This window comes from Chiroxiphia lanceolata, chromosome 7 (assembly GCF_009829145.1).
Source record: "Chiroxiphia lanceolata isolate bChiLan1 chromosome 7, bChiLan1.pri, whole genome shotgun sequence".
Lineage (NCBI taxonomy): Eukaryota > Metazoa > Chordata > Aves > Passeriformes > Pipridae > Chiroxiphia > Chiroxiphia lanceolata.
The window spans coordinates 34,743,915-34,767,386 of NC_045643.1; the positions used below are offsets into that span (position 1 = coordinate 34,743,915).

Sequence of the window (23,472 nt, forward strand, 5' to 3'; positions counted from 1 at the left end):
GTCCATAAAATTAATAATGAAGAATGACAATAAGATTATCTCTATTAAGCTTGTGACAAAGTACATAATTTTGATGGATGTAATTAAATTTAAGTATGTTACATTAAAACACTAATTTTTGAAGATGAAGTATTTTATAATCACTATTACTTTTATGAAATTGATACTTTTTAAAAAAAAAACACAAACCTGTCAAACTCAATGAGCAGGATAAAAATATTCATAGAACATACAGATGAAGTCCAGTAATTAAAGCTATGTTTCACATTAAAAAATAAATTAAAAATACACTTTTAGGATGGTATTACTCATATCTTCAATAACAAGATGTGCATTTATTTCTGTAAATTTCAATTTACATTTATGTCTGCCAATTTAATATATACGTATCACATATCCATATTGGGTAAACTATGGTAGATACAAGTCCTAGGATTAAATGGTAGGACATTTTGCCAGTCAAAAATGTAACTGGAGCAGTGAAAACAGAATATTTCAGTACAATAAACTCATACAAAAAATTGTTGTAAGTCCCAAAACTATCACAAAAGAAACAGGAAATTTAGGCTTAAATCTAAACATCTTAAGGCACTAATGTATCTGAGGTATTAAACTTGACTACTACATATAGTGACACCACGAGAAGAGATACATAAATTTTCCAAAATCTGCATATAAAACCAGTTGATCAAAGCTAGGACTGAAATATTTTATTGTCCCACTTTAACACGTTTTATTACCTTTTTAAATTCACTGTGAGCAGTTGTTTATATTCCAGTAACTCCATGGCAGTACAGAGCAGTGATTAAATTATTCTCAAACATATACAAGTCACAATTCGAGTAAAACAACTCAGTGTGTTAATGAGATTCAAAGGTTCTTTAATTATTTTTCAGATTTATAGAGAACATTTACATGCCTCCCAGTCCCTCACTTTAGACTTGTGTCTTGCTGCTGGTTTCAATATTCATCCTCACTCACATCCAAGCTCTTCCTTCCTTTATTTTTCCCTCTCCTGCCATCATCCAACTATGATATGTAAACTGCTAAGCCCCTTTGGTTTATCTCATTTATCTGTAACTACAGGAGCTGTTCAACACTGCAACCTCCTTCATCAAAACCCTCTCATTTTTGATTGTGTTGATATTAACAGAGAGAAAACAGGAAATCTGTGGTTTATGTTCTCTGTTCCCCTTTGACAGGAACAACTGCATGGAAACTAATGCCCATCCTTTAAAATTTGTGATGGCACATGGGGAAAATCATATGGAAATTTAAAGTGACCTCTGCTAGGTTTCTAAAGAGCATGTAGAAAACCTGTTTTCAGAAGTTTATCATCTAATCCAATTTGGGCATATTGGCACAAGAACAGTGGAACATAGAGAAACCAAGCTGGTTGCAATCTTCATAAACTGGGCTGCAGAAACTGGAGACTGTGGAACCTTAGAGTAATGTAACTATGTGAACTGCCCTTAATATAGGTGAATCTGAGTATTTTTTCCTGCATATTATCCTTTAAAGGAGAAGGAACACAATAAAACAAAATAATCAGATGTAGGAATACATATGGATTGGAGAATTTTATTGGAACAATTATGAAAACTGAATCTAGGAAGCAATAGTGGAGGTGTAGCAATTATCAGTTTGTGCTGTCACATGTGGCTACAATGACTAATTTCCATACATTCCTCAAAGGTTGGGAAAAAATTGTTGCCATATCAGAACTAGTTCTTATCTGCTATGAGAAACCCTCTTTTCAAACTGGACTTCTTCCAGTATAAATGTAGAAGGAATTGGTTTCTATAATCTTTTAGATTACTTCACCATTAGGACAATTTATAAATAACTGGATTTATTCTTTTATAAAACTGTGGTGGCAGAGTTCAGAATTAAACACTTTTTACTTACAAAGTCCTTACAATTAGCACTTTTTCAAATTACAGGTGCTAAAACTGAAAGAGGTTTTAATCTCCAAAACCCTCGTAACTTGATTCTTCAAAACTTGCATATATACCTACTAATTCTAAAATTTGCAAATACTCAGGCAGAATGTAATTTTGAAGAAATTTTTTTTTTTAAAATTGAGATACTGTAGGAAAGTTGCTCTCTTAACTACATCACAGTTAAAGAAGTAATTTATGAATATTTGATTTATTTAAAGTTCAACATTTTTTCATTACTTCATTTTCATGCCCCTGTCAGATGAAGCAATGAAGTGCTCAACTTTTGTTTTTACAGTATAAAGCAGTAAAGAAGTTGACACAGTTCAAGGACTAATCTCAGCTCAGAGAAGCTTCTGTACTTCTTAAACCGGACTATCAGATTTCCCTTCTGCAGTTTCATTATACTGAAATTCTCATCTTCAAAGTGAAATGTGGAAATGGTAGGCAGCTCTGAGGTTTAAGAGCTCTGAAGGATAGGAAAACCTGCACGAACCATCCAGATACCTGGGGAATTGTGAAGCCTGCATCTCCTCTGGGCAGTGAGAACCAAAAGCAGCTAAGTCTGACAAATTCTTAAATGTAGTTTTTTTAAAGAAAAAAAGCCCACATAAGTAAACCAGCTTAGTGCTTAACCAGATTAGTGCTTCAATACCTGCTTAATCATTTACAGTGCATAACATTTGTGAATGCTGCAGTGCTGAATTGGCTAAGCTCTAAAGACAGTTTACATAACCAAGCATTAAACTTCAAATAGCCAAGCAAGGTCATTGCTGCCCCCAGCACCAAGAAGAGCTCCCAAGTACTGTAAGATTTCTGGCCTAGTTAGCATGTTTTCAAAGTTCTTACCAGGACTCTCTTGGTAATTATAAAAGCCCATTTCTCTATTGAAATGCAGAGGAACTTTAGAGGAGAAAAGCAGCAGATGTTCTTTTCTCCTGAACAAGCTTTAAGGTTTGTAAGAAAAAAAAATTAAAAAACTAGTGGAAAAAAAGTGTTAACACTAAGATCTAAATACATATAAACTCCCACTGTATGGAATAAACACTCCTTGGTTTAATACACAGCATGTCAGTAATTAGCCTAAAATTGTTGGGTCTGTCCTCAAGTATCTAATGTGGAGCAAAGAACACTGCGCTCTATCTCATACCATAACATCTCTTAATAATACAAAATCCAACCATCCTACATAAGTAGGGTCATGAGACCCTACTTATTTGCTGTGGCAGTTTCTAATACATTTTGCAGCAGGTAATTTAAGATGCAGAAATCATATTCTCAGAAAAAAACCCCACCACCTTATAGCAAGCTAGCCTTATCCTCAAAGGTCACAGAAAAAGGGGAAAAAAATACTTAGTTTGCCATCAATAGCAGTTCAGATTACATCATTCACAGGAGTCTCATTCAGACTTTTTTCTCTGATCCATGAGCATGTTTTTTATGGTCCCAATATCTGTGCCTTTACACTTTTCTACTTGAAAACACAAAGGTTAGAATAAACTCAACCATGCTTTATTAACTTTGATAATGCAAAGAGTCTCAAAATGACGAAGAAAAATAGACCATGAAATCCATGTTAACCATATATCTTCAAGAAACACAGTTATCATAAGATATAAACCTAATCTCTCTCATTTAAGTGCTTATCAACATGGATTACAGCAATCAGAAAGCTAGAGGGGATCACAGTTTTACTTCCTCTATATACCCACCACTGAACTTCCCTGAGTTTCCCTTATTAAGAGAATTAATTTATAATGGTTAAATTTCATCTTCCAAAATATTTCTAGTCTTGTGCTGAAACATGAAGACATTAAACATCTATTTGGTTATTGGTCCAGGAGAAGAAAGAAAGAAGGGACAAGAATCTGATTAAAGACAAATTGATCATTACATAGGAGCTTTGCAAATTTCCCAAAGCTCCATTTGGACAACCCACAGGAATGCTGTTCAGACACCAAGAATTCTATCACTTATTTGTTAAATCCACAGAAACTTTTGTACAACTTGATTTTGGTTTGTTAATCACATTTTGAGTGAAACTCCTGACAACAGAAATTAAAAAATGGCATTAGATGTAGGCAGGATGGAAAGGATCCAGAGAAAGGCCACAGAAATGATCCAAGCCCTGGGAAGCTGCCATGTGATGAAAGGCTGAGAGAACTTGGTTTGTTCATCCTTGAGAACAGAAGGCTGAGAGGAGACCTCATCACCATATTCCTGCATTTAAAAAGTGGCTACAAAAAGAGGAAACTCCCTTTCTACAAGGAGTCACATGGAAAAGGCAAAGGGTGATAGGAATAAGTTACACCTGGGGCACAATGGGAAAATTTTTCACAGTGAGAACGATCAGACATTGGAATAGTCTCTCCAGGGAAATGATGGATTACCCAACACTGGACACTTTTAAGATGCAGCTGGACAGGGTGCTGGGCCATCTTATCTGGACTGTGCTTTTGCCAAAAAGACGTTGGATCAAATGATCCAAATGGTCCCTTCCAACCTCATAGTGATTAGCTAAGGAGAATATCTTGCTCCTACATCATTTAAATACCTCAGGATGTTTTTCCCAAAGTGTGTTTCTTATTGCTTGAATATTTATATACCATCTGGACTTAAAACAGACATGTCCTCAAAAGTAGTGTGATACCAGGTTTCCACAAAGTCACTATCACTTTTGGAACTTGCCTCACATATTTCACTGATACCAAACTTGGATAAATTTGCTGTGGCATTGTGACAAATTTCCTTCTTCTCTAGGGTCACATATCCTCAGGGTAAGACATTAACTCTGGGAATATAAAGCAGTTGAAACTGATTTTTACCACCTGGGCAAGAGAAACCCACAGGTTGGAGAGTGAGGCAATGGACACCAAAGACAGCATGACTAGAATTTTCCAGATAATCTGAATTTAGTGATAGGATGTCATTTTCTGAGAAAGGAAAATTCTGAAGGAATTGAAAAGGTTGAAAAGGAAGATTGAGAAAAGTTTGACCACTGCAGTCAGTTTAGGGCTGAGAGACACAGTGGTTATTATTTACTTCTTTCCTTTGAAAGATCCAGGAGTAAGACTAAGGATAATTGTATGAGGAAAAAAATAGCAGGATAGCAGCACAGGGAATAACATCAAGAGGAGTATGGAGCTTTGCTTCATCTGTCAGGAAAAGACAGTCAGCAGGAATCCAACTGGCATCTGGGGATATGTCTGAGCCAGTGCTGCTCAGGTGAGCAGGTTATGACTGACCAGTGTTTGCCACAAAAAACACAGAAGTTAATGGTGAGATTAACGGGAATGTTTACAGCTCTCATAGCTACTGCTATAGTCTCTCCAATCTACCATCTCAAATAACTCATTGAATTATTCATGATGTATTTATCACTTACTATTCACGAGTATTAGGGCTATAAAACTGGTTGGTTTGCTTTTTTCATTTCACAGCTAAGCATCAATCTGAAAATAAAGTAGTTATTTCATATACTCTGGTTTGGAGAAAACCTGGAGGCACCCAGTAGGAGATAAAAGCCTAAAAAAGCGCAAATCCACGAAATTTTACCAGCATAGCAGCAGTTCTGAGGTTTGGGCAAACCTTGTGGAAGGGAGCTCAGGTAACAGTTTCTTCTCAAAAAGAAACCCCAAGAAAAACTCAGTAGGTCGATATTATTTCATATATTTGAATTAAAAGGAAAGATCTTTAATTATACAATTTGGAATATGAGAACTATTCATCACAGTGTAAAACTTTTTATTTTTTTTTTAGAATACTTCATAGATAAATGACAAGAGCTTTTTAATTATCTGTCAGGTGAGAGACAAAACATAAGGATAGAGATTACTTAATTACATAAGTATTTCAAAAGTTATTATTTCACCCATCTACCAGGAAAGCCCCAAATTAGATTTGCAATACTGGTCTCATGCTGAACAGAATAATGGACATGTCCAGCCTTTCTGAGGCTGGAGAAAAGGCTGATTTTAGCCATATTCTGACATTTGGCACACAGGATATATCCCTTCCAGTCTTAACAGCCAAGTTTCACTCTGTATCTTGATAGAGAACACGTGATTATTTATACCAGGGTATAATATTGACAGGGTTGCCTCAGATTGCTGAGTCTGTTCCTAGAGTTTCCGTTCGACATTTTTTCCACAGGCATGTTATTACTGCATGTTTAAAAACTATTCATATTTATAACAGAGAGGAAAAATAAACAGAGACTTTTAAAATACTGATAAAAGGAACATAATGTCCCCAAAAATGTTGCAAAAATATTTTAAAGGACAGTTTTTATGTAATTACGCACAACACAGAAAGCACCTTCGATTTGAAAATTATCAAAAATAAAAAAAAATCCAATGAACTGTGACCAACCTTTATGCCTGTGAGATCCATCCATGTCAGAAAACTCAATGTGATTTTCATCAGCCCAATACAGCCTGTGGTTGACATAGTCTATTGTAAGAGCCATAGGTCTGGATATCTGTGTCTCTATGATAACGGTTTGTCTGGATCCATCCATCCCAACACGGCCAATGTGAGGGTACTCACAGCAATCAATCCAGTATAAGTATCTGCAAAACAAAGCAAAACAGCTGAATAATAACAATAAATATTTGACCAGAGAGGCTGTGGATGCCCCACCCCTGAAAGTGTTCAGTGGGTTGAATGGGGGGCCTGAGCAACTTGACCTAGTGAATGGCATCCCTGCCCATGGCAGAGGGCTTGGAACCAGATGATCTCTAAGGTCCCTTCCAACCCAAACCACTCTGTGATTCCATGATTAATATATTTATTCAATCTCAGGAATAAATCGGTAATTATTCAATCATATTTTGACTTTCCAGATATTTTTTTTTATTTTTCTAGATCTGCCCGTAAATAAGTGTGTTAAATGTAAAGGGTTTGAATAGGAGAGTCCTCATGTTAGGTGTGAGGACTAATTATGGACTAATAAAAGGTGCATTTAAATTGCTCAGTCTTGATACCTTAGAATTTTAAATACTACTCAAATTGGACTTTGTGAATCTCAAATCTTGCATAAATGGCATCACTACTAAATTTATCACAAATATGGCGTTACACTTTCTTTTTTTGGACACATATTACAAAAGGTTATTTGTTATATAATAAAATTATACTGCTTTAAGAAGTACTAGTGCCAGAACATTAGAACAGTTTCTCACACAGAGGGTTTAAAAATGGGTGAAACACGGAGAGAGGCTGTTGGAATGCTGAGGAGCAATTTTTTCCTCAATATGCCATTTAACCACAATGCAGAGCACAATTGTCATAAAGAAAGAAAAAAGTCCTATTATTCAGTACATGGATGCATGTTGCTACTGTTGTGTGCCATTACTCAGCACCTCAGGACAGATCTTTCCAGCTGGGAAGCTGATACGATTCTACTCTACAGGCTTTGGACAGGCTTTCCAAAACCCAGATGCAGCTCATACTCTTAATAACCACCTGGAATTGTATTTGTGTGCAGGAGGAAATAGTGGTCCTCAGAGCAGCTACAGGTGCAATATGTTGGCACCATACTCCACATAAACAGCAGAGAAAGGGATCTTTCTCCACTGACTCCAACAGGACACATTTTGTTTGGAAATATATCATTACTCTTGCACAGCATCAGTAATGTAATTGATTATGCATTTCTCCTTTGTTAGAAAAAAATAAGATAAAATTAATATTTTTTCAAATAATAACTCTGAATTTGAAATAAAAACAAATATTTTTCAGCAGTTTGCCATATAATAAACAAATACATAAATTTATTTATTTTAAGAAAGATATTAAAACAGCTTGGCCTCAGATCTAAATCTGTACACACTGAAAAGGAGCCAAGTAAGTTTATTATGCCTATATATATATATACACATATATATACATATAAACTTTCCTGAAAAACTGTGAGTCTCTGTACAAACTTTGTAGGTTGATTTCTGCATACACAGGGAACATATCCTGGATGCCCAGACAACCAAAGGGAGAACCCATGTTTTGGTATATTGAGTATATTTAACAAAGATCTGTATGCTCCCTGCCAAATTTGACAGGAAAAAAAGGGTACAGTTACAAGAAAATTAAATTCTAGTTCTAAGAATCAGTAGAAAATGCCTTTTATCTTAAAAATAGTAAAGTAGATAGTTTATACCAGTTATTATCACACCAATTTTATAAGTAGTGATGATATAGTAAGCATTGGTAATACACATTCAGGCTACTGATATCCAATGTAGCTGAAAATTAGATAATAAATATTAATTAGTATTTTCTGCCTACTTTTTACAAAGAAATATTTTAACATCAAGTTAGGATTAAATTTAAATTACTGCAAATTGGCTTCTTCATACCCAGCTTGAGGATCTAAGGAGAGATCTCTGGGAAACTTCACCCTCTTGCTCACAAGGACAGTTGGGTATAAACCATTGAGTTTAGACACCTCAATAATTCTCTTTTCAGTGTCAGACCAATAGAGATTCTTCCCAATCCAATCGACAGCCAGTGCATTGGGAACAGCTGTATTGTGGATTACCTAGAAAAGCAAAAATTACATAAATTATTCATCTAAATACTGGGGAAAGGAACAACAACTCAAGAGTTACTGATACCAGAATATTGAGAGGCTGGATATTCAATACAGCTGCATACATACCCTGTGAAAAATGGGTATTACTCACTGTTAAATATTGACACTTCCCAAGTAATGACACTTCCTAAGGAACTAAGACAGTGTGATACTTTCCTTATAGTAAGGGAGAAGGGAGAATACCTCGATGAATTAAATAGCAAATTCCCAGCTTCTCTGCATTATGCACTAACTTCTACAAATTTTGGACCTTTCGTTTTTCATCTTAGGCTTCTAGTTTTCTCTTCATGTAAAAACAAACAAACAAACAAACAAACAAGCAAACAAACAACTTTTTTCCCTGTTACTAGTTTACTTTTTCTTTCCAGAGAGCAGAACGGAGATGAGGCTTCTCTCCCCACAGTGTGCCCTCAAACACATCTGCTTCTCAGCTCCCCACTTCTCTCACTGGTCTACATCAGCATATCTTCCATTTTAATATCACAGTGGTACCATATGTCATTGTGACAGACAGACCATAAGAGCACTCAGCTGAGTTCCAGGAAGAGGTTACTAGTTGGAAAGTAAACAGTGTGCTCTTATTTCCAACACTCATGTGGCAGAAGAAAGAGGAGCTTTCCAAGAATTAGTTAAATTTCAAAAGGACGACATGATTCAGGAGACAGGAGCAATTTAGTTACCTACTGGAAAGCCCACGCTCTGCCGACAGGGATATGTTATTCTTGAGGTTTTGGAAGACTTGAACAATTCTGAGACTTGAACAATTCTGAGACTTGAACAATTCTGAGACTTGAACAATTCTGAGACTTGAACAATTCTGAGACTTGAACAATTCTGAGACTTGAACAAATTCCTCTGGATATATGTGATCATGAATCTCATCATGATTGTCTGACTCCGTCTTGCTTGGCTGGGAGTATTTCATGTCAAGTGTTGAGTAATATTTGGAAATTCATAAACATTTGAGGCCAGCTTATTCTAGGCTTGAAAATTCTATTCCTGAGAAGGTCTATTCTGACTTATTCTGTTCCTGGTTAGGGCTTGATTGGGTCTGTGCAACTAGAACTTCAGAAAACCACAAAACAGAAAGCAGTTCTTGAAAATATTTGAGATTTCTTAAGTACTAATAATGGGTTTACTACTGTGCTGTACATTATTTATTGTCATCTTCAGCACTAAAAGCATGTGCTTTTAGTCTATCAGCCATAAACCTGATTATGTACAATTGAATGTGTTAGCTTTAATTTTATTTACCATCTGAAGATACTGAAAAGTCTTCAAGATAAGAATGGATATGGTGAGATACTTTAAATCCATTTTATAGTTATGAATATTCAAACCCACCTTTTCAGGTTGTTACATTATTTATCATGTTATCAAATCTAGTTTAAAAATTAAATTCAGGCATGCACAGATTTTTTTTTATATTAATAAAATATTTTGTTTTCTAATACCTTCCCGGTACCAGCTTCACTGGTTTATAAATGTGTAATTGCAGCAACTGCTGCACTGTAACATGGGACATTTCCTGTAGAAATGGATAACTGCAAATTCAGTGGTTTATCTACAACACCTAAACACTGCACAACACCATCAACCAGAGTAATTAGTCTGTTTTCTGATGACTTTTCCTTCGGAGAGTCACTTCAAGCTTATTCCAGTCGCTGAGATCACCAGTATGACATTTAATGTGCACAATCCAGCTTCCTGCAGCATTTTCCAATAACATTTGCATCTACAACACTATACATAAAATACTGTTTTAATGTCTGAACACATCTATGTGAAAACATTGTCATTTCAATTCTATAAATATCTCCTCCACGATCAGATGAAGAAGAAAAATGAGGTGCCATCAGGTTGCCCAGGGCAAGAAAGCCAGAGTTGGTGTGCTGAAAAGATGTCATCTCCTAAAAGGGAAATCCTAGACAATATATCAAACAGGATCATTTACACTGATACTAGATCTATTTATAGTAAAGAGTAACACAGGAAGTATGAAGGTAGTAAAATAAGAAATTCATACTTCAAGGAAAAAGTCTATCAACCATAAAAACTCTCATGACAAAAAAAAAATAAAATATGTAAACAGGTTTTCTGGATAACAAACCCCATAAATCTTTAAATAATTAAGCAAATAATTATAATAATTTAATTTGAAATAATTTAATTTTAATAACATCAATTACTAAATATATCCTTTGGTGAGCTATTAGAAAGTCAGAGAGATATAAAATTATCATTTTGGATAAAAGATGACTGATAGAATATTAGACAGCTACAACATATAATTCTTCATAATTTCTTGCATGTATTTTTTTGCTTTCAGAGGTCAAATCTGGTACAGGTTTTACAGAGAAAAAACCAAATTTTTGTATAAAATTAACTGCATTTATTTTCATAATTTTTGCTTTTACATTAGCATATTTGAGCAAAATCTCCATCAATATGACACTTGTCCTGTAAACTGAAAAATTATAATGAAGGAAAAAAGAAATATCCTATATGTTCCCATCCTAATTGTTTCTTATACTGTTCAAATTTCTGAAATCTTTCCTTAAAAAATAAAACAGTTATTAAATCATAGCAATAGCAGGTTTGGTCCATTGTTGTTTTTTTTTTTCTCCCTCCTGGTTATTACAACTTCTTGACTGGGAAAAATTCTTACTGGAATAGTTAAGATTAGAAATAAAAAAATCTGAGGTCATCCCCAGTCCTAAAACAGCATAACACAATTTCATCCAGAATGGAGAGATGCTTTGTAAATTGTTTAAAGGCATTAAATATGATTCAAGAATTTAATGGATTTTGAACCCTACACTCACTTGCCTGACCCTATTTTTTTCAGCAAACCTCTTTGCAGGGACTCACTAGAACTTCTGAGTAGATGCAGGATTTTAGTTTTACCCCCAGGGCATCAGAGTGCCATAAATTATGTTCTTAAGCTTCACTGGTACCTGTGAGCTTCAAACCTAACCTTCAAAAAATGTGCTCTGAGGATGTTCCAGCCCATGCACTAAGCTGCAAATGAAAAACAGAAGAAATCTTTTCTATCTGCATATTTATTGGTGCACAATGAGGGAGCAAAATTTACAAGGTATGTTACTGCTCATCTACTCCATGTTTCAGAAGGTCAGACATAATAGAATAAATGAAGGATTCCTTACTGCTTATCACCAATACTGGAAAAAACGTTCACATAAGTCAACAAATGTGCTTAATAGTGGATTTGTGAACTTAATCCACTACAGAGGCAGAACAGACAGGATGTGCAGAAAGGGGGGTGCAGTTTTAGCCCAGATTATTCACAGCAAAGACATGGAGTTGTTTTCACTGTCAGGGTAGTGGAGGTGAGACAAAGAAACCCTGAAGACCATGAAAACATTTAGAAGTAATACACCAATGTATTTCCACAGCTTAACACCCATTTATAGCTCTTTTTAATTTGGCATCCAGTAAACCACATGGAACTGCCAATTCAGTCAACTGTCAAATAAGTTATAAGGAATTTAGTTCCTAAATACACTTCTCTTAGCCCCTATCGCTACTTCAAATAAGATATAAATGCAATTAAATTTTACTAGGACTTGCTAACTCCTGCTGTGTTTGTATTCATATACCAAAGCCTCACAATCTGGGTTAAAAACATGCAGGAGCATTTCCCAAAATACTCAAAAAAAATTTAATTCTAGTAGTGACATTATTAATCCCCAATTACCTTGATGTCACTTCCATCTAAAGACATTCTGTTTATGCGACTGCCATTTGGTCTGCTGGAATCAATCCAATAGATGAACTCTTCTCTATAGTCAAAGTCTACTGCAATCACATTGTTCAGCCCCTAAAAATAGAAAAAAAAAAGCCTATTTATTCAAATGTTTGAATATAAACCGCTGGATAACATTCAGAATAAAATATACGTTGCATTTAATATTCAAAAAGCATTATTTTACTGACTGTATATTTGTGAAGCAATTACCTCATTTTTCTATATATTACTTGTGAAAAATCAGCATAAAATAAAGATTGTAACATAAATAAATGGTGACAAAGAACTGTCTCACTTCAAAAATGCAGATGATGTATGAGGCTAAGGGAAGCTTCTGTTTTTTTCTTTACTATGATTAAAATGAAGTTTAGCACTAAACACTTTGACTTTTGCTCAATTTCTCTGTTCATTACTACCTTTGGCATTTCTTTGGCAAATTAGATGAGAGAAACAGAAATAGTATAATATCTATGATATTTAAGTAGCAAAAAAAAATCCTTAGAAATATAAATTAATCAGGAATTCAAAATAGCGGTGTTCAAGAAGTTTTGATTTTAATTCCTGAATAAAGAGATTTTGACTATTTACACATTATGTTATAGGTACTGTGTATATATACCCACAGACACAGAGGTAATATATACATGAAGTGTGAAAGCCAGAGATCCAGCAGGTATCTGGGAGTCTCCTATGGCTCCAATTACAACACCAATACATTTTAAGAAAGAGTAGTGATCATATCTGAGCTACTCCTTACTCCACTAGGTTGGAAAGAGCAATCATATAATAATGGCTTTTCATCCCAAATGGCAGATAAGAAGGAAGGGGGTTGCATTCAGACGAGGGCTCTTATTTCCTTATCTGCCCCATAACCTGCTTAACGTCCTGAGATGTAGTGAAATTACAATTATTCTTAATACACCAAGATGTTGTTATCAATGAAACATGGAGCAGCAGTGGTAAAAAGAACGGAAGTTGTTTGTACTCCTTTTAAAACTGCAATATCAGTTAATCAATCCCCTTATCAGCCCCCTGACATTCTACTCTCAGGTGGATCAGCAACCTCCCTCGTGGATGTAATTCATCCCTGTAAAGGGGATGTGCTGGACCAGCCAGCTCTAAAATAAACAACTAAGAACAACAATATTTAATTGCACAGAAACTTGATACAGGGCTTATCTGCCATCTACCACAGTGTAATTACTGTAAATCTATCTCTTGATCAAAATGTAGAGAAAAAGAGCAATTAGGCTGCACAAATCATCATTAGAGTAAGCCTGAAACAATACAGGGTTGGAGGACCGCTCATTTTCAAAAATCCCATACCTATGTATGCAGTGTTTTATCAAAACCAGCTGCAGCTCTGTCAGTCATAAGTGTGCTGCAAAACACTTGTCCTGTCTCTTTTACTATTAGTATAATTGTATCTATAGAGAAATCCCAACCCCAAATTCTTAAACAAGGAGACAACAGGTGAATGAATACAAAATACCATTGAATACAAAATACTATTTAATACAATTCTATGACATTCTAGGAATTGAAGTCAGCAATTTTTGAAAAACTGGCCTTATATCTATATGTTCTATGACACTGTAAAAGTTTCCTAAAGATCCAGACTAATAAAAAGAATTGACTGCTGGCATGTCTTTGGTTTCAAGTGTTTTATTTTGGGTCAGTTAGTTTCAGTATTTATCAGAACATCAAATGCAGGTAAAATATTTCTGTACATTTGTAATAGAGTTCTCTGTCCAGACATCATTTCCTCTTTCTGAGATGTCATTTAAGTCCTTCTAACATAATTCTTCGTCACGTCATGTGCAATCTGCTTTTTAGAAGGAATAGGGAAGATTTCAAAGGGCATCAGCTGCATTAGTCTCTCATCTTAAACCTGTGTATTTGTTTCTTTTACATATAGCACAGGCTGTGATTTGTGTTCCCTTGGTGCCCCAATTAAAAAAACAGATAAAAATCCCAAATAATGAGGAAGATTATCTACTCTGCTTATGGAAACCCTAATGATTTTGATGACTAGGAGTGAAGGAAATGGAAAGCAAAGAACATACATGAGACACAATTCAAACAGTTGTACTGTTTATGTATACTTGAAAAAAAAAAAAAGAAAATAGAGGGAAAAAGCTGGCACATAACTCAGAGAAGACTGAATGAGCTCCTGCTTTCAGCTTCTTTACTCTGAGTTTATATGAACAACTGTTAGAATGGCAAAGCACAGACCAAATACACGAAAAGAAGGGTGGGTTTGCTCCTCTGCCAGAGCCACTCTGGTATTTGCCATTGTCTGGTAGATGTCCAGGAAAGAGCCAATCCATCCTAACATCAAAAGGACACAAAGATGTCCTGCTGAGGGAGACAACTCCATGTGTGGTTCTGTTGGTATAGCTCCTCTTCGGCTTTCAAATCAAATGCTGTATTTGTAGGAGCAAAGGCCAGTAGGTTCAATAGCAGAGGTATTTATCAGACCAGTGAATTAATGGGATATGGAAAACATAGATTTTCTTCAGTGGCTGGAGCTATGTGGTCTCTAATGCACTGAAGAGGAGTCCATTAAATTGAAGACTGATGATGCCCTGAGACAATCTGTCAGCACCGGCCATCAAGAAAATTTACTGTTTGTTCCCCTCTTTCCACAGGCTTCCATTAACAGATACATCAGCAAAAGAGGGGAGAGGCAGTGAGATGGAAATGAGAGGGAGTCAGAAGGATTTCAAAAGAACAGACTTTAACATAACATTTTCTATGCTTAAATAAAGCCAATGTTTAATGCAAGATGGTAATTTTGTAATTACTGTTATGAAGACCTAAGCATGCCTCTTGTGACATTAGGGTGCTCAGCTTACTGACATAAGAAGTCACAAAGAGCCTAATTATATTAACAGGTACTAAATAATTTCCTAGTCTTACTACAATGACTGAATATTATTCAAGGAAATAGACATTTTTATTAAAAATATTTTGGAAATCTAATCTGTGGTAAGTAACTACACTTAGGTGAAGCACAGAAGAAGAGCAGAAACTGCTAAAAATGTCAGCTCTGTATTTACTGGGTGAGATTCTATTTTTGCCTTTTTTTTTCCACATTTTTTTGCCTGTTATAATAATTTAGAGTAAATTCTTAAAAAATAGATTTAGCTAAAGATATAAGTTCATGTATTGCTATAACATAAATCTTGGGATTGTCTGTCTAAAAAATAGATTTAGATTGTGACAGTAAGCAGCCCAAATAACACATGGCCAAATGGTTTTTTGTTGTTTTGCTTGGGTTTTTTACTGGAATTTACAAATTGAGCAAAACATATTGGGATGAAAGAGGATCACAAATAACATAATTTTTTAGTACATCAGAATGACTGACGAAACAACTGCCTGAGCTTTAATGTTGTCAAATTCAGACAAAATAGTCAATTTAAAGGATTACAACAACTCTGAAGATACTGCAGTTGTTCTGTGGTGCTCACAACGCCAATTGTAGGATGATGTTTCTGTCAGTTGCACACTTTAGAAAAGAATAAAAGTATTGAGTTAAACTTAGAGCATGGTACTATGATTATACCTGTTTCAACAAAGTGTAGTTGGATCCATCAGTGCTAATTTTTCTTATTTCATGATGATCAGCCAGAATTAAGAAAGGTTCCTCATCTAAACCCCGGGAGAAAGAATATATTAGACTAGCTTTACGTTAATTTATGGAAAATCAGGAATACAATGCTGAAATACAGATGGTTTGAAAAATAAATGTTACATGCTCTGATCAATGTTATGGATGAAAGAAATATTTAAAACATTCAAATGTTCCAAGAAAGATCAATGATGCAGTATAAAAATGAACAAAGCAATCAATTAGTATATCTTTCAATGTAATTTAATTCTTTTGCCTTTGCAATGTGGGAACCATACTGTATTTTATCCTAATTTAATGTCAGAGATTAAATTTGAAATATATTTCATTCCATATGTTTTAATTTCAACATTTACTTTTAAATTATCACTGAGACTATTAATTGTTATGGTTGCAAACTGAGCATGTTTTGACCATTGTTTTTTGAGATTTCAATACTCTGAACAGTCTGGTGATAAAGAAACAGTTCTTTGTAAAAACCGTGATTCTCTAATTCTGAACTGAAGCAAGATTTGACTTTTTTAACCCCGGATTTCTAATTTATAAAAAAAATTATCTTCAGATACTCATTCCTGCCGTCACTTACTTTGACATATCTCTCACACTGGCATACATAATAGTAAAAATAATTTTTTTTTTTTAAAGCTGTCTTTATTTTAGCTCTATTAAGAGAGACCTCAACTAAAATGAAAAAAAAAATATTACCAATGATATTTTAAAATGTATTAATAATTTAAATATTACCAATGATAATTTAAAATGTATTACTGCTCATACATTCTAGAATGTAATGTGCTGCCCAGCCTACTCCGCTCTTGTACTGAACATATTTGCATTTTATGCTCAACTTTTAAGACATAAATGACCTGATGCATCATCCTCAGCCCTGACTGCTGGTGGTATGTGGAGAATGGCTGCAATGCTCTGCTCTGGTGTAAAGGCTTCAAGGCAATTTATGCAAAAAAATCAGCATTAGGCCAAACGTGCCCATGTTGGCATCTCCTCGCAGCAGAGCCATCCTTGCACAGCACTCACAGCTTTGTCATGGCCACTTCTCAAGTTTGATGTATTAACCACTCCAAAAAACCACTTCTATGATGTGCCATAGCTTCCCTTCTCATCTGAGTGATCTATAGCTTCTAAATGTACAGGTGGCTTGCAAGGTGGGAGACAGGAATAGAACAAAAAAAAACAGCTGTGGAATTTCTGCCCTCTCTTGTGTTTCCTCTGCTTACTCAGGGAAGCACCTGAAACTGGATTATGAGGCAGACAGAGGTTCCAGCCTTCTTGTCATTTAGAAAGAAAACTGGAAGATTGCCTGGGCTGTGAAGGAAACCCAGCAGAATCCAGCAATGGGTTTCTGTTCCTTTCCTGTTGATATTTTGCTTTTCCTTTCACTGATCCAGCCAATCCCACTCACTGAGGTACATAAAAATAACATCAGAGGGGTGAGGAAATAACCAATGCTCTTACATATCTTGAGTTTCTCTGTGTAACACATATAAGACTGAAGGATTTCATATGCTATAAGAATAATTGAGCTTGCATTTTCTATTACTTTTCCTGTTCCTTCTTTTCACATGAAGTTTGATGTACATTCTAATATTCTTAAGAAACCAGAAATCTTTTAAACACTTATCATAATCATACTGTTATCATGTGACTAAGAAGTAGAACTAAGTGATGCATTTTAACTTTCTTAATACTTTTTCTAATAAAGTTATTAATTCAAACTTTCATGATCCACTGTATCTACCACAAATGATCTGAGAACAATACATACTAAAAATATAACTTATTACATTCAGATATTGAATCATGTTCCTATTTTATATTGAAGAGGTAGGAGAGTCAAAGTAGCTTTGTTTATCTTCCATAGAAAGGTAACACAGACCTTGGGGCTAAGGTTTTTCACAAATTATTTTGGATAAAGCTGTGGATTATAAAAAAAATTAAATAGTAATACCTGAAAGGGATTTGCAGCCATTGAGGTTATCAGGTTGTATTTCATACCCTTCTGCACACAAGCATTTGTAGGTTCCATATGTATTGATGCATTGCTGGCTACAGGGAAATCCAGATGAACACTCATCAATATCTACACATGTTTTGCCATCATCCTTCAGGAGGAATCCAGGCCAGCATTTGCACTGGGAAAGAAAACCAAACACATTCAAGTTTAATTTCTCATTGATTCTGTGTACTTTCTACTGAATATCTTAGCATCACAAACTTTTTATGGATCTCATTTTTTCAAGTAACATTTTAATTCCATTGTTGTTTATGTGGTTTACAGGGAATTTACATGTTCCCTCCTGTAATCTCTGTATCTCCAGCTCTCTAGCCTATGGCCTCCTGCCTAGGACACAGTTTCAGAGGTTTAAATATTTTTAGAGTTAAGCCATGCTGGACAGATTTTATTTAGTTTTCAGTGGGCAAAGATCCCAGAAAACACCCTCACACACAGACAACTAACAAGTTTATTCTGTTTCTAAGGTGATTTTACTTTGTTTAAATATTTAACTACCTGTAAAAAAGTGGAGAAAACCACTATTCCTGCTATTCACTGCTATGTATTTTCCTTTTTTAAAAATGATTTTCAGTGCTTTGTATATATATCAGTATGAATTGTTGTATTTAAAGCATTGTATGATCTTTTCCAAAGGTTTAAATTATATATTCCACCATTTCTTAAATATCATTGACAATTGTTTCCTTACAGGAAATAAAAATCTGAATGTTCTTATTATGATAGGTAAGCTACTTTATTACAAGGAATTACCACATAGTGGAGTTTTATTATAATCACACAGTAGTTAAACATTTAAGAACTAAAAACTTGCATTATATTACACCACATTTTGTAATTATTCACCTTGTATCCAACAGGAAGATCCTGACAATCCTGTGAACAGCCACTAACTTTCTTACTGAGGCATTCATTAGTGTGGCAGCTTTTCTCATCAGACCCATCACTACAATCCTCTTTGTTATCACAAACATCACTTTGAGGAATGCACTTGCCATTTTTGCACATAAAAAAAGAGCTGTTACATGACTGCTCTGGAAAACAAACAAAAAAAAAAGAGAGCAACAACTTGGTGTCATCTATTAGTATTTGGAATTAATTTTCTCATGGATCCGCTGCTGTGTGCACATGTGAGATGAAATAATTGTGTAAAAATTGAATATTTATTCCGTATTGATAGCATATAAAATCTTTTCATTTTCCATTGTCTATAAAGGTTATTCCTCTTCTGGAAAATGTGTGAAGACTTTAACTTACTACTCCCTCCTACATATTTGTTTTCACATAATGGAGAATCCTCTACATTATCTTGGTACAAAATACAGTTCTACAGTTTACAAAAGTTAAAAGGCATGGTTGCTCTCCCCCGTGGATGCTGAGGTGTTTAGTAACATGACTGACTGAATTCTGATTCATCTCTTGTCTAATGATACGTACATATGTTTTTCCCTCTTTGGTAAAACTTGAATTCATCATTTCAGCTACATTCAGACCCATCGAATCACAATAAGAATGCTTGCATATAAGGCAGGTATGTTGCCTCACCTCAAACCAAATTAGTGTTTTCCATCAAAATTGATGTAAAGGACCTGGCTAAAGTGCAATAAAATCCTAAGGCATAGACAGAAGAATTGGTCTTTGAAAAAGCCACCAAATAGAATAACATGTGCAGACCAGGACTAATTTCCCTCTCAAAAACCAGTCAGACCTCGGCCAACTTATTAATGTGAGTAGAAAATATCTATAAAACCAATTGCATTTGGTCAATAATTTGCTGATAAAATTGAACCAGTGTTTATTATTTATAGTGAGAGAAACTTACATCCCCTTTCATATGATCTGCTTCTGTGCGATAAATATCTTAAACACAGTAAACATTTTCAGAGCAAGAGAGAAAATCTGGCAATTATTACATTAGGATAACCTTATTTTAGTATTAGCAGGATTTATATATCAAGGAACTATCTGCCATCTTATGCCATAGGAAACTGTGGCTTGAATTTTGTTGACTGAGGTTTTGGATGCTCAGAACACGTTCTCCTTGCAAGATATAAGGAATATCACCACGAAAACACTGGAGATTTAAGCTACTAGGTCTTACATTTGCTGAACTACAACCCTTAAACCAGTGACTCTCCAAAAGGAAAGGTCGCACGTGTCATTCAAAAAATTAAATACAAACCTGAACTTTTGCATTTGATGTTGAGAGGTGCTTCATCAGAATGGTCTGGGCAGTCAAAATCCCCATCACATTGCCACTGGGAATTTAACAGGCATCTTCCATCAGCACAGGTGAACTCTCCAGGACGACAGTGACGATATCCTGGAAATACACCAACCACTGACTTCATATTTTCTTTCATAGCGTCAACATAAAGTTTTGCATATGTTGAGGCAAGGTAAATAAAAGTATCTTTCGCTCCATAAAGACATATAAAACGCTACAAGCTTATTCAAAAGTGCCTACCAACAAAGAGGGAAATCAAATGTCTCTCATGCACTGTATAGTCATGATACCACACACAGAGAAACATATGAATAGTAAGATTGAGTTATTGCTATTTTTTTGTTAGTCATTAAAAAGACAGGTTTATACAATGGAGTCAAAAGAAATTTTCAAGGATTAGAATGATTTTAAACTTAAAATAAATAAAAGAACTGATTGCTTCAATCACCAGTCCCATTTTTATATTATTTCTGAATAATACTCTAGAAAAGAAAAACAAGAAATATGCCTTTCAATGATACAAATGAGAAAAAACCCAACCAAACAGTAACAAAACTTAGATTTTTAAATATATGCCATTAATTCAGCTTTTAGGAATACCTTTCAAACTAAATTTCACGCTGACTAAGTAGACTGGCTGCTGCAGAGTACCTGGGTTGTTTAGCTATCAAGATGGAAAAGGTCTAGCTCTACAATCTAACAGAGCTGTGATCAGGCTACCTAGTTTGCAGTCAAATCAGAAATCACAAGTTTAAAATCTCGATGAATTAGGTGGTTCATTTTTATATCCGACAACAGGTTGAAAAGCGTGTTTGAGAATTTGACTCCCACTCTATACAGTAGTTCCCTTTCTCATAAAAGAATGGAACCCTTTCCTAAAATTAGAGTATAATGAGTTTACCACACTAGTCCCACACTAAAGTGTGTATTTGATTACCAGCTAACAGAAAATTGCATTGAAGCAGTGCAGTACGTAACAAACAGCGCTGGAGATTTCAGTTTGCCCAGTAGAAATTAAATAGAGCCAGTGCCTGAAGGCAGGTCCATACTACAATTAGATCAGGAATTTGTACATCTTCTGCTTCTGTTGCTGTTTTCTCCTTCTGTCTCTTTCCAAAGAGACAAAATAACACTATTTATTTGTCAGTATGTTAAGTGGTATGTATACTTTTCGTGCATGTATGTGATGCTATAGCAAATAAATTAAATACACCAGCAAGTGATTATTAAAAAAAAACCCAAAATGTAGGTTGGATATTAGAAAGAGATTCTTCCCCCAGAGGGTGGTTGGGCACTGAACAGGCTCCCCAGGGCAGTGGGCACAGCACCAAGGCTCACAGAGCTCAAGGAGTGTTTGGATGATACTCTCAGGCACAGGGTGTGACTCTTGGGGTTGTCCTGTGCAGGGTCAAGAGTTGGACTCAATGATCCCTGTGGGTCCCTTCCAACACAGCATATTCTGGAATTTTGTAATTTTTATATGACCAACAAATAAAACAGTATTTGCTACACTATATTTTGTTCCCAAAACTACATGTTCAACTCATGACAAATTTTACTAAATGCAAACATCGAGAATGCTTTTTCTTACAATCTTTGGTTGTCTACTCTCATCATTCATGCACACACACTCTACAGGTGGTGTGTACAACAGAAACATCTAAAACATGTACCCAACTATTTTCTGCTGTGGTTCTCATTCTTGGAGCACATCTAAGAGCAAATAATCAACACAGATTTTATGGCACAAAATCACTCATGATAAAAAAAAAAATCAATAATGTATCTTTTTTGAGGGAATATTGCTCTGTATTTTCCATAAATATTATTTCTATAGATTCATATTTCTGAGTATGGTGCAGATATACTGTATAGATAACTATATAGTATAAGAAACCCTAAATTCATGTGAATAATGAAAATTAAACATTCATCTATGGTTTTAGTTGATATCATTTAACTGCAGTGATAATCATGACAGAGATGTTTTATTATTTAATAGAAAAAACACACATAGAGACAAAGTTAAAAATATATATAAAAAAGATATACATACTAAGCAAGAAATTCTAGAAAGTATATTTTTAAATTCTGTTAAATGTTATTAACAATCAACTGTAAGACACTATAGGAAATAATTTGTCACTGTAGCTCCAGATCCAAGTAAATATTAACCTCTATTAATTAATGCACAACTTAAAAGTTAGAATTAAAATAATTAAAAAAAGAAGAGCTTTCTTTTTCAATAGTGACTTAAAACAACAGACCCTGAAAAATGCCTTACAGTTAAAAGTCTGAAATTTTCGTATTTACTCTAATTTTGTTATACTTGCCACATTCCAGAGATTCATCTGATCCATCTCCACAGTCATCATCATGGTCACAAACAAACTGTTTGGGAATGCAGACTTTGTTATGGCACATGAAAGCATTCTCGTCACAAGTGTTATTAGGAGCTAAGGAAAATACAGTACACAAAAATAAATGAAATTGAGAACAATAAGATATACAGCCAATTTTCTTACACAGAGATGAAATGAGAAGTAGTTAGTTTGAGTGGATTCAATGGAAATAACTGTAGCTGTTTAGTCATAAAAAAGCACCAAACAATTCAATAGCAGAAAAAGCTACTCATTACCACAGAGAGCTGGAATAATGATGGCTAAAATCTCCTGTAATCCAAAACAGAAAGGTTTCAGAAGCTGATGCTCTCTACAACTAGCCTAAGGTCTGCTTCTGAGGAAAAGAATATTTGGGAAGTAGAGATGTCCTTCCTATGTTACTCTGCTCCTGAACAAATGCTCTTTAAAGTCTGTAAACACTCAAAATATATAGAGCATATTTCTATACCTTTTTATAAGTTAATTTAAAAAAAAAAAAAAAAAAAAGCTCAATGAAACTATTACTGAACTCCTGACACTTTTAATAGACACATATCTCAGAAGACTGGAAGTAACAGTTTGTAGGGCAGGAGTTGTCAAGACCTGAACAATTAGCCAGAATAAATTGAAGACAGTACTGCATCTCCCTTCTTGATGCACAACCTCCCTGACAGGAGCAGCAGCACTTTCTTCAGGAAGAGCAACAAAACTGCATAGTCAATAATGTGCTAATTTTCATTAGGAAACATGCTGCATAATGTCTACGACGTGACACACATACTGATCTTCAGCTGGTGTGCCTCAGTGTATATTAAGAGAGCCTGAAGATGTCAGGCTGATTAAAACATTAAAGGATTCTGGTATGTGTGCTCACATGTGGGCCATCAATCTTTAGCA

At 34.9% G+C, this 23,472-nt stretch overlaps 1 protein-coding gene across 10 annotated transcripts in view; it reads right to left on the reverse strand.

The window, feature by feature from the left end:
- Positions 1-23,472, reverse strand: part of LRP1B (LDL receptor related protein 1B) — a 672,101-nt gene that overhangs the window by 92,897 nt on the left and 555,732 nt on the right. For all 10 annotated transcript variants that reach the window (XR_004358017.1, XM_032693191.1, XM_032693192.1 and 7 more), the window contains 8 exons: positions 22,528-22,650; positions 20,150-20,290; positions 18,814-19,001; positions 17,905-18,088; positions 15,873-15,958; positions 12,251-12,373; positions 8,297-8,478; positions 6,312-6,511 (listed from right to left, as the gene is read on the reverse strand). Coding sequence is in view for 9 of the 10 variants with exons in the window: in XM_032693191.1 (XP_032549082.1) it covers positions 6,312-6,511; positions 8,297-8,478; positions 12,251-12,373; positions 15,873-15,958; positions 17,905-18,088; positions 18,814-19,001; positions 20,150-20,290; positions 22,528-22,650 (1,227 nt within the window). In the remaining variant the exon portion in view is untranslated. The remainder of the gene's footprint in view (positions 1-6,311; positions 6,512-8,296; positions 8,479-12,250; positions 12,374-15,872; positions 15,959-17,904; positions 18,089-18,813; positions 19,002-20,149; positions 20,291-22,527; positions 22,651-23,472) is intronic.